Below are 17,854 nucleotides of genomic sequence, written 5' to 3'. Positions count from 1 at the left end.
AGCTCGCAGATGTCATTTCAAAACTTCTCCAAACTAATACAGATTTGTTCTTATTAATATTCTCATTGTCCAAGGAAAATTCCGCAGCGCCATGGGTCTAAAGACGCGACAATTGTCATGGAGACTCCTAATGATCGGACTTTATTAGCCAAATGGTAGTTGGCTAAAGGAGGATTTTGGACCACGCCTGCAGAGAAGGCACACATGCCACCGCGCTCTCCCACTTCTAACCCGCTCCAATACTCTCCAATTGATTAATTGAATTGATTGAAAGATACAGCATGGAAACAGGCCATTCGGCCCACCCGAGATCATCCATCGCCCGTTCACACTACTTCTATGTTATCCCACCTCTACAGAGGCTGGCACGTTGATAGATAAATGATGGGTTTAATCTCTCTTAATCTAAATTAATAGCAATTTGATCTCCCAGTTCTATTTCCGACAGAGGGATAATTCCTCCCTGAAAAAATAATCTTCCTGCTATAGCTGTGATCGAATCGAGGGACAATTTGTTTCAGAAGTATGTTCTTTTATACTGATCAGATGCAAATTATGTGGGGAGGATTATCCCGTATCTCGCCATCTCGCAAATAATCTGAGTTCAAATCTGATGACACCAAAAGTTTAAAAACACAGCTAAAAAATTGAACGGATACACCACTTTAAATAGACTTCACTTCCTTACATTATTTTATTCCGAAAAAGGAAAACATGAGGGGCAACGTAGGATAACAGTGTTTAATACAACATGCTGTTTAAGTTGATTGCAGTTTGTATTCTAATAACGAACACGTTTGCAAAGAGTTCATGCTGCAAATATACTTTACACAACATACAATTCAGGACGCCGTGCCTTCGTTTTGCAGCGTGCCTTGTTTTATTGAAAACTTCGCAGAGTCACATCTGGTTAAAAATCACACATACAATCAATAAAGTAAAATAAATAACGACATTTGAGATCGGGGCCAAACCTGGGGAAAGTGTGAACAGTGAGACTTGGGTGCGAATAGACGAGTCCACCAGCTTGCACGCAAAGTGCACACTCCGCCGCCTAGACAAGCGAGGAGGGTAAAGACTGGATAGCGAGAGGCTCTGACCGCACTCGCTTTCACACGCACACTCCTGCCACTAACTAAGATTAGAGACTGGATTTTCACAACAAATGAAACATAAGCAGCAAAAGGCAATGAAAAGCTCTGGCAGCCAGTGACTCACTGCACCTGGCTTCTCATTTATAACTTTCTACATGTAACAATTCCCAATCGTTTCAAGCGATTCTATTGACCACTGCACGTTTGTTTAAAGCAACTTTGATTGTCAATGCATTGTGATTCCCGCCCCCTTTACATTGAAAATAAATACTTTTATGATAGAGATAATTAGGGTTCGGGGAGGGGAGAGAGAACGCCGTGAAAACCCTCAGAGTGGATGAGGTAGGAAACCATTCGTAAACAGTTATTGCAAAACATTTAAAACTTATTTATTATTATTTTTTATTTTTGTTATTAATATGGTGATAGCAACATTCACTAAACTGAAATGATGTATAAATCATGCAGAGACAGACTTGTGGACCATACAGGAGGTACAATAGAATTAATGTGACCTGTTCTTACAGATCTGGTTCTTTCTGTTTTTTTGTTACTGAATGAAATCGACAGCGGGGTATATTTCATAACCTAACCCCGGTACCGTGCCCAGTTCAGCGGCAGTTGTATATCTCCGGATCAATGAACTACACCATTTCGTGAATGAAGGTTAAACGCACAATTCATTCACAGACATCGTACAGCCTTTTACAATAGAAAAGCAAACAGGATATTTTTCACAAGAATGTGATTAAACATTATTCAAGTCTCGTTGAGATTATTTTGTTACAATATGATTGCCAGATAAGTCCACGAAGTCTCATCTAAACCAAGACATAAAGATTGCTTCTCTCAAACCCGTACAAAATATACACAATTCAAACTCATTCTTCAGAGATATACTTCCGGCTTTATGTCCCTGCCATCGCTTCGATTTGTTGGGCAAAGTTTATCCAAGGAATCAAATATTATTAAATCCTGGTCTACATCGGCTCAGCTGGATAGAGCAGTGTGCAGATTGTCTTAATGTGTGGCGGAAAATTTCATTCTTTTTTGTTTCTGTCTCTGATTGCAAAACCACACTCTGACCACATTCTTTTTCAGGTCCAATTTCTCTGCGATTGCTGCGATCTTTTCGGACGAAGGACGAGGTTGGACGGCGAAATAAGCTTCTAGGGACCGTTTTTCCGGTGCAGCGATTGAAGTGCGTTTACGCTTCCTGTCCCCTCCGTTAAAGAGCTCGGGTTTGGTCATTTTCTCCCTTTGAGCCCTCTCGGCTTCATCTAACCAGGCCTCCAGAATGGGCTTGAGCGCAATCATGTTATTATGCGAGAGAGTCAAGGATTCAAACCTACAGATAGTGCTTTGACTTAAACAACCCACACCTGGGATCTTCAGGTTGGCCAAGGCTGACCCAACGTCGGCTTGTGTCACTCCAAGTTTGATCCTCCTCTGCTTGAATCTCTCTGCGAAGGACTCGAGCTCCCTTGGATCTGCTTCGCCCTCGTTGCATCCCAGACCGATGTGGGCCGACAGAGCGTGGGAATGGGAAATGTTGATAGGCTGGTGATGGTGGTGTGGGTGATGTGACATGTGGTTCATGCCAGGCATGTGTGCGTGGGGATGTGATGGCGTGGATCCCACCTCAGGTCCTGTCAGCCCGCTCAGGGACAAGCCGGAGTTCAGGTGGTCCAGGAGATCGCTTTCCAGGCCCTGGGTCGCCTGGTGGTGATGGTGGTGGTGGTGGTGGTGGGGGTGGTGGTGGGGGTGGGGGTGGGTAGTCAGGACCGACGGGTGGGGTAGATGTACAGAAGCGGAGGTCGGAGTGCAGGAAACGCTGCTCATTGTATGGTAGGTGACATCTGGCTTGAAGGGGTGGTTTTTCTGCGTTACAATATCCACGGCTGCCAGGGCTTCGGCTCGGGACAGCAAAGTTTCATCAAGCCCGGCGAAAATATTGCTTTGCAACTGTAAATGAAAAGCAAAAGGTCGTGTTATTATCAGGGCCGCAGTCTGCAGTGAGAACAAGACGGTAACTTAATCATGGTCCCCGAGTCTTTGACAACTCGCCAGCGGAATGGACACCTGACTCTAAGCTCAGGAGTTCCAGCGAAGTAGTTTCAGCGTTGGTCATTACCCCTGCTTTCGTGACGTTCTGCAGTTGACAGCGACAAAATTTAATCAATTGCACACACACTCTCATACTCACACACTCACACACAATCACACACGCACAATAATGAAAGGGAAGTCACTGATCTCGGCGCGAGGAAGTGGCCGCATTTCTTAAGACTCAGGACCAATGCGTGCGTGGATGACAAGGATATTTAATGCAACTCGCAACATGATAAAAACTAATGAAACATGATGCAGTCTGAACCCTTAGCCCACACACCAAATGGACGTTTAGCTGTACAAGCACCGAACGATTCCAAATAATCTTGATTCAAATAACTTCTCTGATCGCGCTTTTCGGACACCTCGCTTCCCACTTTGGGGTTTGCTTCTACTATAATTTCTAGGGTGTCAAAAAAATTGTACCAATCCCACGAACGAACCCATCAGTAATCGCCTCTTGATAAATGACAAAACAGAGTATATACTTCAAATTAACAGATGCAATGTAATCAATTAAAACATTCTTTCCAAACTAGCGTAGTTCGTTTTTTGGACAAGACATTTTCTGCTGTGGTGGGAGAAGCGGCCGGTACTTACCGTGGGGTTGGGTAGGCAGGCTCTCCGGATAGCCTCGGAGCTCGAGTGCAGGGTGGCGTATTTGGGCTCATGCAGGATGGGGTGCATGCCGAAAGGCTGCTTGCTGTTCATGGACATCATGTTTGCAAGTGGATCATGTGCAGGTGAGCGCTGAATTGACGCTGTCTCGATCACACTCCATCCGCTTGTCACTGAGTTATACTCGCGCCGGCTACTGGACACGCCACCCGGGCCGCCCCTCGCCCCGATCATTGGTACATGGAGCTCCGACCGGCAGGCGGTCGGCTGGACCCGCCCATACAGTCCCACCATTGGTCCAGGCTGGTGTGGGTTCCGTCTTCCAGCGATTTCTTGCTCCTGGATGAAATTGACGAATGTCAGTTCTGACAGAGGGAGTAGCAAACCCCTACTCAAGGTTTGGCTGGGAATTTGTTACAGAAACTTATCACTGTTTACTTCAAGCAATCTGTACACGTCTGTGGGCGCTGTATACTTAGGAGAAAGTAATTAAACATTCCTAGAACTTGCTTTAACTGAGAAGTATTTAAATCCATACATTGATGAAACCTTACTTTGTGATGCTATAGGTGCCTTAATTCTTATTGTCTTCTCAATGTCCGGAAATAACCATTTTCTGAATCATGACATTTGAACACGGGCATAAGATGAGCAAAATCCATCTCCTCAGGTGAAAATTGACCAGTCAGAGGCCATTGTTCGCGGCCCAGCCGTGTTGAGAGAGCTATTTAGTTATAATTCGTAGGGTTTTTTTCCAAATGGACCTGGAAGGGATTACAATAACCATTGCAACTCTGTCTGAGAGAGTGATAATACATTGAATTTGTTAGAGTTCAACAATCACATGCACGTGTAAGATTTTTTTAAAAATTGTTGGCACGTCACGAATTGTAGTTAAGAGGAAGTCAATGAATGTTTGGAGAGTTTGGGATGGGAACGAGCAACTGAGTGCAAAAGGTGGGATACGAGAGAGCACTACAGCGACAAGTCATGGTTGGCGAGGGAGTTCCCATTGCCGTGACTAAAGCCTCTTCCACCAGTCGAGGAGGAAAGGGAGGGAATGCACACAAGGGTCACATTCAAAGGAACTGAGGCGTGCAGGTAGATATGTGCAGGATCAGACGAAGAGATGGGGTTGGGTAAAATCGTGGATAGAACTGATGAAGATTTTGAAGAATCCATGGATGTTAGGAAATTTGTACATATCAGGTTAATAGCTGAGAGCAGAATGGAAAAATTGCTGGTTGCACAAAAGTTCCATCCTTTCGATTCGATATTATCATCCGATATGGTTGCTTTGGAGATTCAAGCGGCAGTTAACAGTCCCATCATCCACAGAAATTATGGGTTAGAAACATAGATTATATTCTAGAAGGTTATATCCTCACAATAACGACAGGAGAATTTAAATTCAGTTCATTACATAAATTTGAAAGAAATAGTTGCTAATGGAGACAGTGAAACAGGTGGATAGTTGTAAAATACCCACCTGATGTTCTTCGGGGAAGGTAATCTACTCGCTAATCCACTCTGTCTGTGCTATCTACGACATCAAACCCATAACAAAAGTGGCTGACGATTAGCTGCTGTTCGGTTCCGGGGAACTGGAGATGCACGATAAATGTGAATGTAGGAAGGAACTGCAGATTTACACCAAAATGGATACAGCATATTGGAGTAACTCAGCAGGTCAGTCAGCATCTCTGGAGAAAGGGACAGTTGGACAGAAGGATAGAAGGATAGAAAATAACAAGAAATTTCACCTATTCCTTTTCTTCAGAGATGCTGCCTGACCCGATAAATTACTCCAGCATTTTGTGTCTATGGTTAATAAATGCCGCGCTTATCAGTGAAGTCCACATCGTGGGAAAGCGTGTAAAATGATAAGGAATCTAGTACCTAGAAAATCACTGGAATAAAAGTAGAACAACTGGTCATTCATCTTGTTCATTTCATTGATTAAGCAACAGGGATAGTATCTTAAAACCATTAACCTTCCTGAAGTTTAGTGAGATACTTTGGGATTTGCTGAGAGATCCGATGAGGTGCTATGTAAATATAAAAGTACCATTAGCAAATTTGCAGATGACACAAAGCTGGATGGCAGTGTAAACTGTGAGTAAGATGCTATGTTGCAGGGTGACTTGAACATGTTGTGTGAGTGGGCAGATGCATGGCAGATGCACTTTAATGTGAATAAGTGTGAGGTTATGTAACGGACCGCGGATAGACCCAAATGCAGCACACGGAATCAAGGAAGTAGTTTTAGAATGAGCTTTATTTCTACCTGCTCGTGGTCGGGGACAGAAGACTGAGGCGTTCACCAGGGCTACGACGAGGCATGAAGGTCGGGAGCAGGCAGGGTCGGCAACGGGAAATCAGTCTAAGAGAGAATGCTGGAGAGTCTTGCATGAGGGCTAAGAACAATCTGGCAAAGAGTGTGTGTGCAGGAAGGGTTTATATACTGGCTTGATTGGTGATCTGGAGCAGGTGAGTGAACAGGTGAGGGGAGTTGGCTTAACGTGGTGGGCGTGGCTGGCAGGTGAGTGAACAGGACAGATTGTGACAGGTTATCCACTTTGGTGGTAAGAATAGGAAGGCAAATTATTATCTGAATTGTGTCAAGTTAGGAAAAGGGGACGTACAACGAGATCTGGGTGTCCTGGTGCATCAGACACTGAAAGGAAGCATGTAAGTACAGCAGGCAGTGGAGACAGCCAATGGAATGTTGGCCTTCATAACAAGAGGAGTTGAGTATAGGAGCAAAGAGGTCCTTCTGCAGTTGTACAGGGCCCTAGTGAGACAGCACCTGGAGTACGTTGTGCAGTTTTGGTCTCCAAATTTGAGGAAGGATATTCTTACTGTTGAGGGTGTGCAGGTTTACTAGGTTAATTCCCGGAATGGCGGGACTGTCATATGTTGAAAGACTGGAGTGACTAGGCTTGTATACACTGGAATTTAGAAGGGTGAGAGGGGATCTTATCAAAACATTTAAGATTATTAAGGGGTTGGACACTTTAGAGGCAGGAAACATGTTCCCAATGTTGGGTGAATCCAGAACCAGGGGCCACAGTTTAAGAATAAGGGGTAGGCCATTTAGAACGGAGCTGAGGAAAAACCTTTTCAGTCAGAGTTGTAAATCTGTGGAATTCTCTGCCTCAGAAGGCAGTGGAGGCCAATTCTCTGAATGCATTCAAGAGAGAGCTAGATAGAGCTCTTAAGGATAGCAGTCAGGGGATATGGGGAGAAGACAGGAACGGGGTACTGATTGAGAATGATCAGCCATGATCGCATTGAATGATGGTGCTGGCTCGATGGGCCGAATGGCCTATTCCTGCACCTATTGTCTATTGTCTATTGTCTATTGTTTCTGCTTTAAACGGTAACTGTATATGTTTCTCAGAATTCTCTTTTCCACAGAGCCTCAAAAGCTTTGCAAGGTAACTCCTTGACAAAGTCTATTTATAATTATCTGATCAATAACTTTTTCATCTCCAAGCACTTAGAGCTAATATGCAATAGAGCAGTTAACAAGTTTCCACCAAGATGCAAATTATCACTGTAAAATATTGATCAACCATTTCATTTCCTTGTTTAAAGTCCAAAAAGTGCGAACATTGAAATCAACCCAATTTTCCACTGTTTTTTTTTTGCACATTACATTCAAACTCAGCATCATTTGCCCACACCTAATTACCTTTGAGAAAGTGGTGATACTTTCTTGAAAATCCTTTTGTTTGTTAGACCATTTTGAGAGTAATTAAATATCAACAACATTTAATCACATGTACATCAGTGCAGCAATTTTTCTTTCCTAAATGGCATCAGTGAGCCGGACAGGATTCTATGGGTAACATTTCTGGAATATCATGATTACTATTATTGATAATAGATTAATTCAAATCAGTCCAAATTAATTCAATTAACTGAGTTTAAATTTCCAGCTACTATAATGGGATTTTAATTCAGATCTCTGAATTATATACCAGACTTTTAGAAACCTGTCCCATATTTTAACATTAGTGGTATCAAAGTATAATCTACTGTATTTTGTCAGTCAAAACAATAGGTGGATGGATTCATGCTGAAAATTACCCTGGATTTAATCGTGAACAGGAATGTAGGACAAATATTACAAACTGTTTTGCTAGATCTGAGCTCTGGGTCACACTGAATCACTGGAAAATCTTTGTGGAATGCCTTATGACTCAATAATTGTAAGCATCATAACTCAACTAAAAAAAGTGATATGTGATCATCATGCTTAGCAAGTCTGTCACTTTTTTTACATCTGGCTGATTTAAAAATACAAATAGATCCAAATTATGTGGAAATCCCAGTACAATACTCCATAGAACTATATGAAGAAGGTTCCCAACCCGAAACACCACCCACCCCTTCTCTCCAGAGATGTTGCCTGAACCGCTGAGTTACTCCAGCACTTTGTGTCTACCTTTGGTATAAAACAGCATCTGCAGTTCTTTGTTTATACACTCTAGATGAATAATGTTTTTGATTGGCTCTCGGTGAATTCCTGATCCATCTGCAAAGCAACAAGAAGTGAAACCATTAGCTTTTATGACTTTGTGTCCTTGATAGAGTAATGTGTACGTTATCTGCAAGTAGTTGTTGAGGCAATGTAGATGGAACTTAATCTAGCAGCCAATCATACTTTACTGTGTCTGGAAGCACTTAAAAATCTTGGCCTATATCTAAACTACATTGAAAAAGTTAATTATGCCCAAGATGAAGAAGACAAGATGAAATGTTGGGAAAATATTACCTTAACTCCAAGTTATATTGTCTGAATTAATTACATTTTAATTCCAGTGCAGTCACCTTTCAGCACAGCACCGAAAATTAAAGCAAAGCACATTAGAACAGAGTAAGCAGCAACTGGGAGATTCATTGATGCCATTTCTCCTGATTTTATTACTTAGCCTTTGATGAGAATAGTGATTTCTGTTACATATTTTACTTCTCATTAAATACTTAAAAATCATATTTGATTGTAAGTAGTGGTTTGTGAAAAGAGAGGCAATTAGTTCAACTATAATGTGTATATATTGTGCAACTGTGCAGCAACTAAACAAATATAGGAATTTCTAAAATATTGGATTTAAAAAAAATCGATCTGGCAAGTTGATTGTCACCAAAAAGGCCAACTTTTATTAGAGAAAGAGATCCTGAAATAAAAACAAAATAAAACCTGGAAATGCTGGAAATGTTTTAGCTGTGCAGACAGGATCTGTGGAGATAAAAGATTCACAGATTCATGTTATGATATTTAATCAGAAGTGGTAAAAATTGAGAGACAGTCACACTTTAAGATGCAGAGAAAGGGTGTAAGAGTGGGTAAGTGGAGGATAGAACAAAGGTAAGAGGTTGGAAGTCAAGAGGGATTAAATGGCAAAAGCATGATGGTGCAAGGTGAAAGGTGGTGGTAATAGTTCAAATAAGGGAACAAAATGTCATCTAGAGAAGGTGTAAATGGATGAAACAAAATATAATGAGAAATTACCTGAGAAAAGTAGGATGAATGGTGGAAATCTGAAATATAAGTTCATAAGTTCATAAATTCATGTTCTAGGAACAGAATAAGGCATTTGGCCCATCAAACACTGGCTGAAATGGTTATCTGAATTTATTGGTCTCAGTGTTACGTCCAAAAGTATATAACATGCCTTATTGGAAGACAAGTTCTGTTCCGTGAGTCTATGTTAGCTTTATTGAAAGAGTGCAGGAAACAGAAGCCAGAGAAGTCAGATTGGGTGGGAAGGAAGAATTCAGCAGCTTGCCCATCCAACCTGTGTTTGGTGTCTCCAATAATGAGGAAACTAGTTTTGAAAGAAGATGTGGCATAAACAATAGTACAAAACCTGAAGCACTACAGATGGTTTTTTTACTTCTATCATAATGAAATGCTACAACAATTTGCAATTAATCAGGAAATCATGCTGTACTGAATTTTACTCCATGCATGAGAGTAGCATCATGGTGTAGCTGGTACAACTGCTGCCTCACAGTGCTAGAAACCTGGGTTCAATGCTGACCTGGGGTATTGTCCGTGTGGAGTTTGCATGTTCACCCTGTGACCACGTGGGGTTCCCTCCAGTGCTCTGGCTTTCTCCTACGTCCCAAAGACAGCATAAATGTTTCTATGCTATATCATTAAACTTAACTAAATTAAATTAAACTAATCTAAATTAATATTCCATTTCTGGACATATCTAGAAGTCCAAACCTGCTTCCACTTTTCAATCATTTTTCCATATTTATAATTGCATTTGAAGAGTATATGTAACTACAGATCTCAATCACTCTTTTCTCATCGACATGGCACAGTTTGCAAGGGAAAGCATGTGACTGCTTCATCAGTGTCCCACAGGTTTACTGATGTATAATTACAACCAAAGCACAGAGCAATATTTCTTCATTAATTCTATTTTCCAGCAGATACCAGAAGCATAAAATGTAAAGCATTATGTATGTATGGTTGTACTCTTGTCACATTTAATGCTTTTTTATTTTTCCACCTCCCACATATGCTTTTGTAACTTTGCTTATGTCCATGTTAAAACCCTATCATTTTATTCAAATTTATAAAGAATTACCAGCGTCAGCAGGAATGCCCTCTTTATATTATTGTTTGGGTCATGTTGGCAGGGTTTTGTGCATAGGAAATGCTGCCTCACACATCTGATTGTGTTTTTGAAGCGGTACTAAGAAAATTGATAATGACAATTGTATGTTAGACATCGATTGTAACAAGGCTTTTGATAAGGTCTTGCATGGTGGGCTGATCCAGAGAGTTAGGGCAATTGGGGTCCAAGTGTTTTGGCAGACTAGATCCAAACTGGTTTGCTAATAGGAGGGGAGACGGTAGTTTTTCCTAACTGGAAGTCTGGAACCGGTGGTGTACCACAGGGATTAGTATTGAGACCTTTGTTATTTGTCAGCTATCCAAATGACTTGGATGAGAATATTGGTGGTCTGATAATAAGTTTGCTGTTAACACAAAAATTGGTGGAATCGTTGATAGCGAAGATGGTACCTACAGATACAGAGGAACATTGATTAGCTGGAAAGTTTCTAGAAAGCAGTGGCAGATGTAATTTAATCCTAAAAAATGTGAGGCGTGATATTTTGTATCATCTAATACCTGCCAAAAATATATACTAAACAGTAGGGACCTTAGAAACCTTTATAAACTGAGGGAGTACTAGTTCATAGCTCCCAGAAAATGACATTAGAGAAGTATATACAATTATGAGGGTCATAGATAGGGTAGATAATCAGTCTATTACCAAGTGTAATAGAGTCTAAAACTAGAGGACATAGGTTTAAAGTGAGAGGGGAAATATTTAAAGAAGATCTGATGGCAGGTTTTTCACACAGAGGATTATGCATGCATGGAACAAACTGCCAGAGGAGAGAACAGAGTGTTCACCCAAGGTTTAGAAAGCATTTTACATGGACAGGAAAGGAACAGAGGGATATCTGCTGAATGCCCCAAAATGGTATAACCATTGATGAGCATCCCAGTCAGCATGGACAAATTTAGCCGAAGGGGTTGTTTTTGTGCTCTATGACTTAGTAGCTCTATGCCTTCATGACAGGATGCTTATAAACTGATGGAGAAAAGAGCTAATTCTGTGAAATATTTGTATTTTTCTTTTTATCTACTTGCTAGTTCTCTAAAAATTTTGAACACTGGTTTCAATGTTATTGTATTTTTTATATTTTTGAACAGATGCCAAGGTTATTAACAGTAAATTAACAAATGGGCCACAGTTTACAAGTATATTTGAAAAATTAAAGTAATGGTGCATGTATATTAAGCTTTACCATTTCTAAATATGTATGCAGGTATGCATGTAAATTTAATTTACCTGAAATGGTAAACTATCAAGTTTGAGTGGTAGAAAAATATTGTACCAACAGGGAAGAGGCTACATTAACATTGGCCAGAATGCTACACAACAAGGTGAACAAGCCACTGTTCACATGCCATCACAGTGCATTTTTCTAAGCTTTGAAGGATTTGTTTAGCATGAGTTTTTCTCCTGATCTGAACATGTCAGATCACACAGTTATGGGAGTTGTACGCATTGGTCAGAAATGATTCAAGAAATGTAGTGTCAATTGATATGTTAAATGGAGTTGTGCAAAGTGCAGTGGAACAGGATAGAAAGCATTCGGCTATACAAACTATATAAAAGGATCAGGTTCTGATGATGGTTCTGTTACAAGCAGTATCAAAGTGGATCCTGAATAATCTGAGCTAAAGGCACTCTTTAAATGTAAGAATAAAAAAACATTGTGAAAATAAGAATATCTTATTCTGAAAGCTTTTCTCACTCCCATTTCAGTTCATGGAAATGTGAATGGCATTTTTAATTACCAAACTCTTCCCGTAATCTTAAAGGTTAATTTATCAATGGTTAATGTCCACCTGAGTTGTTTCCAGGGAAACGTCATATCTTATTTTGATATTTAACTGCCACTTTTATTTTCAAAAGAATAAATACACTGAATCAAGTGTGCTGTTAGGTTTTCAAAGGTAGTTTTGTTTGTAACAGCTTTCATAGAGCAACAAGGTTATGGTGCCTGCAGTCTAGATTGCCTGAACAAGAGGCCTTGCATCAATTTCATGAATCTTTAGATACGTTGACAGATGACTGATTGTCTTAAAATATAGTATGTTAAGGGTGACACCATGAATCTTCATCGGAGTATTATGTTTCCTGTAGACAAAGTGCCCACACAGTCATGTGGAGAGCTTTTGTTTTAGACTCTGATGTCATTGGCTAAATCTAATTCTCTGAAGGACCTTGAATCAAGCACCAATCAGATTGTGGCTCTTTCATATCACTAAAATAATAATGAGTTTCATAAAGGTTTAATGAGTTCTTGTACAGGATGGTTGTGTTATTTTACTAACTGATTTTAAATTTGCAATATTTCATATATATAAGAATATTTTTATATACAAGTTCACGTTTTTATTCAGGTACTTTATTTCAAATATAAAAAATAAATTAAAAAAATTGATATGTGAATAGTTTTTAATCATGTACTACATTTATGATTTACTATCCGTGCAAGTTAATGAACCTTTACATATAATGTGCAGTTACCAGACTGCAGACATAGATATTATATTAATATTGTACGTTTACAGAACCGAGCTGGTCAATTTGTCACAGGCTGAGTAGTCAATACCTCTGAGCCTTACTGTACACAAGCAGCCATTGGTAGAAAGCCTATATACTAAGCCTTAGACTGACATGTGAACACTGAAATAGTGTGTGGTGCCTGTTCTCAACACTTCACCTATTCTCTAAATATAGAATCAGAATTCAAATCATGTGTTGGAAGCCCATTAAGATCTACATTGAATAAACATTAAATTAACTGTTCCTGTATTGTTTAATTTTTTTATGTAAAAGTGTTCATACCCAGTCCATATACAAAACTTGTATTTATAGTCTGGGTTGACAATGAATAATTCTAAGTGAATACCAATTCCTGTGTAAAATCCATATTGATAAGTTACACAGCAGTCTATTCTTATGGAGTTCAAATTTTTGGCTATGTATTCAACATTTAACTTTCAATGTGAATTCCCTAACCAGATGTGAAGACACATATTTAGTAGTCATGTACATATTGTCTCTTTACATTTTCAGGTTAGTATTACATTTGCCTGTGTTGACTCCATACTGTTCTTCAGCAAACAGTTTAATTATACAACATGGAACACAACACAGAAGAATTTATAAAGTCCAATATCGTGGATTGGACATATAGATGTTGGCTACAAAGACTCTGAGTATCAATAGAGTTTATGTCTACATATTGCCCTCATTTTCTACATTGTTTCGTGTTCAGTAAACAGTTTGTTTATCAAATGAACATATATTAGATTTATAGAATCAGTTGTACGACATAATCAGGTGCTTTAGCCCATCAACTGGGTGCTGACTGACTATCTAACACCCATTTATGCTAATCCAACCCTTCATTTTATTCTCTCTATATTCCCCTCAATTGCCTCAGGTTCTAGCTCACTAGAAGCAATTTACAGTGGTATGGTCATGGGCAGGAAAAATCCTTGGAGTATTATAGTTTTATGCCATAGCCTGATGAGAGATCTGAAAATGTCTGCATTTCAGCTGAAATATGGTCTTGACGTCCACTGTAACCAACATCTGATCACAACTACTGAGCTTAGGTGAAATTTCACATGTTCTTTGGGGTTAGTTGACTCAACAAAAGGCTAGGTTCTCAAGAAGTTGATACATCCGAGGAGTTTGTAGGTTGTGCATAAGTGTTATTGTACTATAACGTCTCGAATCCTTGATTGACTTGTGAGATTTTAGTATGGCAATGACCATTTTCTTTGGCCATACCTTTGGCATGTATTCAGATTTAAAGGCTTTGTTGCAGAATTTCACCACCCATTGGAGTCAAGCAGCTTTCATTCTTTCATTGCAACTAACCTATTCTTCACTTCTTTGTGTGCTGATAATGGCGAATTCTTGGGAAAGGAATTGATATTGTGTTCACTATCACCTCTTGCTTGGTCTTTTTGTTGAGTGGTCTGTTAAGGCTCTCCAACAGTTTTGAGGTCAAGGTGCTGCACTGGACTGTTGGGGGATTAATATCCTTCTTGGCTTAATGATTTGAATGCAAGAAGTTGTCAACTCTGTGACTAAAAATCAATCACTGATCTCCCGATCCTCGCATCCAAGTGAACACACTGTTCAAGGTGCTGAAAGAGCCTAACATTATAAACATTGGATGAATCTTTATCCCCTGCAGTCACTGTACTCTGCTGGAGCTCGTTCAATTGCCTTTAGGGATTGGGATGAAATTTCAGAGCATTTTCTCCAAGTTGGCCTAAGGGCTTTTCTTTGTCTTTTGTCTCTCCCTGGAGGATGCACATTTTAGGGTGGATATGAGGGGGAAGGAGATGATAGGCAGAATTTACAGCATGCCAAGTAAAGGACGGGCTTAATGGACCAGCTGGTCTTTACCTGTCCTTTCTCATATTGTGTTTGCACGAATGCAACATATACTGGAAAATTTGCAGAATGAACAGAGTAAATCATTCACAGAAGACTCTGGAGTTTGTCGTTGGAATGTTGACAAGCATTTGATCTACCTCTATTCAAAGGAAATAAATGGATTGTCTTCCCCATGTTGCCATTGTTTGAGTTGATGATGCACCACCGAAACATTGTAAGTGCTGTTTACAAACAGCATGTTGTCACTCTGTGTAACAGATGGGTGCAGTCTGTGTGCAATAAGGCTGCTGCTTCCTGCCTGGGGCAAGTTGTCCACACACAGATGACGTCACATGGCCAGTCAAACATGCTGCTTGGCTGCACTGTTATTGAGAATACTGTTCAGAATATGAACATGCCAATGCTAAATCTGACTATTTCCATAGCTTTGGTCAGCAGTCCACATTATTATAAGATATTTTTAGACTACTGGCTCTTTACTGCTTAATTTGTGATCAAAAATTAAACTCATTCAGGCTACCTGATCTGATGAATGAAACACCTAACAAAACCAACTTCTTATTTAGTTTAAAATCTCTTTAAATCGACTTGGAATGCTTTAAATTTATTCAAGGTGAAAAAGTTACAATGCAATGGACAATTCATAATGTAACGACCTGAACTAAAGTAATAATCCATTCCAAAAATTTTAAATAATCTTTGACGAAGAAACAAGACTTATTGTCACCTCATATATATTGGAAGATAGACATGCATATGCTGACCTGTACATTTTTCTCAATTTACAAATATTTTATTTTACAAATGTTCACCACAGCACCATTGACTTTTTTGGGTTAAAGTATCTTTGATTTACTTATCTATGTTTCATTGCAGTATATAGTGCACCAAACTCTGCCCAGAGTATTTTGCAACCACTGTACCAAAATGCCCGTATTACATTGTGTCCAGCCTTCCCGATTTGTGAAATTTCACTTAATGAAATGTTCTTCAGGAAATTTGGTAAATTGAGGAAAACCCGTACTGTAAAACATGACATCTTTGTGCAACATACTTTCATGTACATCAATAACCTTCCTCCATGACATTATTCATGGAAAACCTTGCAGCCTATGAAAGCCAATTTCCTCATCTTCCATCTGGATGTTGCAGCAGGGAAGGTGTCTCAACTGTGCATTGAAACTGTGGCCATCCAAGATGCCTGTAAATTCTTTGCCCCAAATTTTCACGATCAATATGCTAAAGTCAACATTACATATCTTCAAAAGTTCTGGATAAAGGTTGGACTTTCACTCCAACCTAGAAAAAAACCCAGCTTTCATCCTGAGGGAGACAAACTGATCTTCCTGGTTGACACCAATGCCAGATGGGAAAAGAAGCAAACCAATGGCAAGACTTGATCTCTGGCAACATGTAATCACCATGGAATGGGATTCTTCTACTGACAAATGCCTTGGAGCACATTCTTGTCAAAACCAACACCCTGCTTCATCAGAGAGAAAAGCATGAGACCCTTACCCCGTCCAACTGTTGGTACCTGTTACATTATATCTTAAGGATGTAAACATTGCTTGTGTCATGGAAGGGACAGATATTTGTTAGATTGATCGCTGTGTAATCCTTTTTGCGTTTATTAGCATGCTCCAAAACATTAGTGACAACCGAAAATCAGGTGCATAAAAGTCAATGTTAGAGTTTATCAGTACCCTGCAAAGGTAGCTCATCAAACAACTTATCAAGTCCCATCCAATAGGAGCTACATCTTGCCCATGCATCAGAACTGCACGAGACTCCACCATAATTATAATTACCATGTGAAAAACTCTGGATATCTCTGCCAAGAAGAACTATGAAAATGACTTGGCAATCCATAAACTGAATCACCACAAATGCAAAGGTAGGTTAGTGACCAATGTACATCATAAAAACATAGACTGCCATTGGTATCTTGACCATACATCTATCCATCCTGATTGGCCAACTGGCTCCTCTACATTGTCCTGCCATTTAATATGATAGGACAACTTTCTCATCGAAGGAATTAACCAGAAGGAATTAACTGCCTCCAACGTTGGGATCAAAACAGCACACAATACTCCAGGTGTGACCTCACCAATAACCTGTGCAGTGTAAACAATATTTCTCTATTTTTAAACTTTCCATTTCCAACACCCTACAATAAAGGCCAATATACTTCTTGCCTTCTTAATTACTTGCTCACCTGTATGCTAACTACTTTTGTTTTTCATGCAGAAGAATATTTAAATGTCTCTGTAGTATTTTGCTCCATTTAGATGACTTGCATGACATCATGCTTTCTTACATTAAACTCCATTTTGTCAGTTTTTGGTCATTCACTCATCCTATCTATATCATGTTGCAAAGTTCAAATATCCTCATCACAGCAGACCCTTCCTTACATTTCTTTGTCCGTACCTCCTCCTCCATGTTATGCATGTAGATAATAAATAATTGGGACTTTAGGGACTCTGCTAGTTACATCTTACCAGTCAGAAAAAAACTTTTTTTAGACTCCTCTTTTACATGATAACCAGCCTTCCATCCTTGTTAAACACTTTCCCCAATACTAGGTGCTCTTATCTTATGCATCTGTCTTTTATGTGACACCTTATAATAGTTGTCCTCTTCCATGCCTTCTTGAAATCCAAATACTGGCAGTCCTCTACAGTTTTCTTCAGTAACCCACATAAAATTGTTCTAGCAAAAAACACGAAGTGCTGGTGTAGCTCAGCCAGTCAGACAGCATCTCTGAAGAACAGGAATAGGTGATGCTTCTGGTCAGAAACTTTCTTCAGTATTCTCCGCATGCACTTGCTATGAATCTTTCATTTCATTAAATATTCACCCTTTCACTATCTATAATTGAATAAATGGAATATATACTCTAACCAGTCATTATGAATACCCACAAAACGCTTCATTATTATTACTAGCTTAAAACATAATTTATTAACAAATTTGCATAAAATCACATTT

At 39.5% G+C, this 17,854-nt stretch overlaps 1 protein-coding gene across 1 annotated transcript; it reads right to left on the bottom strand.

Moving 5' to 3' along the window:
• Positions 1-761: 761 nt before the first annotated feature.
• LOC144600382 (brain-specific homeobox/POU domain protein 3-like) lies at positions 762-3,943 on the bottom strand. Its single transcript, XM_078411963.1, has 2 exons — positions 3,807-3,943; positions 762-3,059 (listed from the first exon to the last, which is right to left on the bottom strand). The coding sequence occupies exons 1-2, from the start codon at positions 3,924-3,926 to the stop codon at positions 2,115-2,117; spliced, it is 1,065 nt and encodes a 354-aa protein (XP_078268089.1). The 5' UTR covers positions 3,927-3,943; the 3' UTR covers positions 762-2,114.
• Between the last annotated feature and the right edge of the window lie 13,911 nt (positions 3,944-17,854).

This window comes from Rhinoraja longicauda, chromosome 15, assembly GCF_053455715.1.
Source record: "Rhinoraja longicauda isolate Sanriku21f chromosome 15, sRhiLon1.1, whole genome shotgun sequence".
Taxonomy (NCBI): Eukaryota; Metazoa; Chordata; class Chondrichthyes; order Rajiformes; family Arhynchobatidae; genus Rhinoraja; species Rhinoraja longicauda.
Note: the sequence above shows the minus strand (reverse complement) of the source record. Positions and strands in the feature narration are given on the sequence as shown.

What these genes read in the sequence shown, in the direction of transcription:
- LOC144600382 (XM_078411963.1), bottom strand. Translation starts at nt 3,926, where the DNA reads ATGATGTCCATGAACAGCAAGCAGCCTTTCGGCATGCACCCCATCCTG. An exon ending in CCTGCCTACCCAACCCCACG is followed by an intron (nt 3,060 to 3,806) that starts GTAAGTACCGGC and finishes TTTCATTTACAG; the next exon opens with TTGCAAAGCAATATTTTCGC.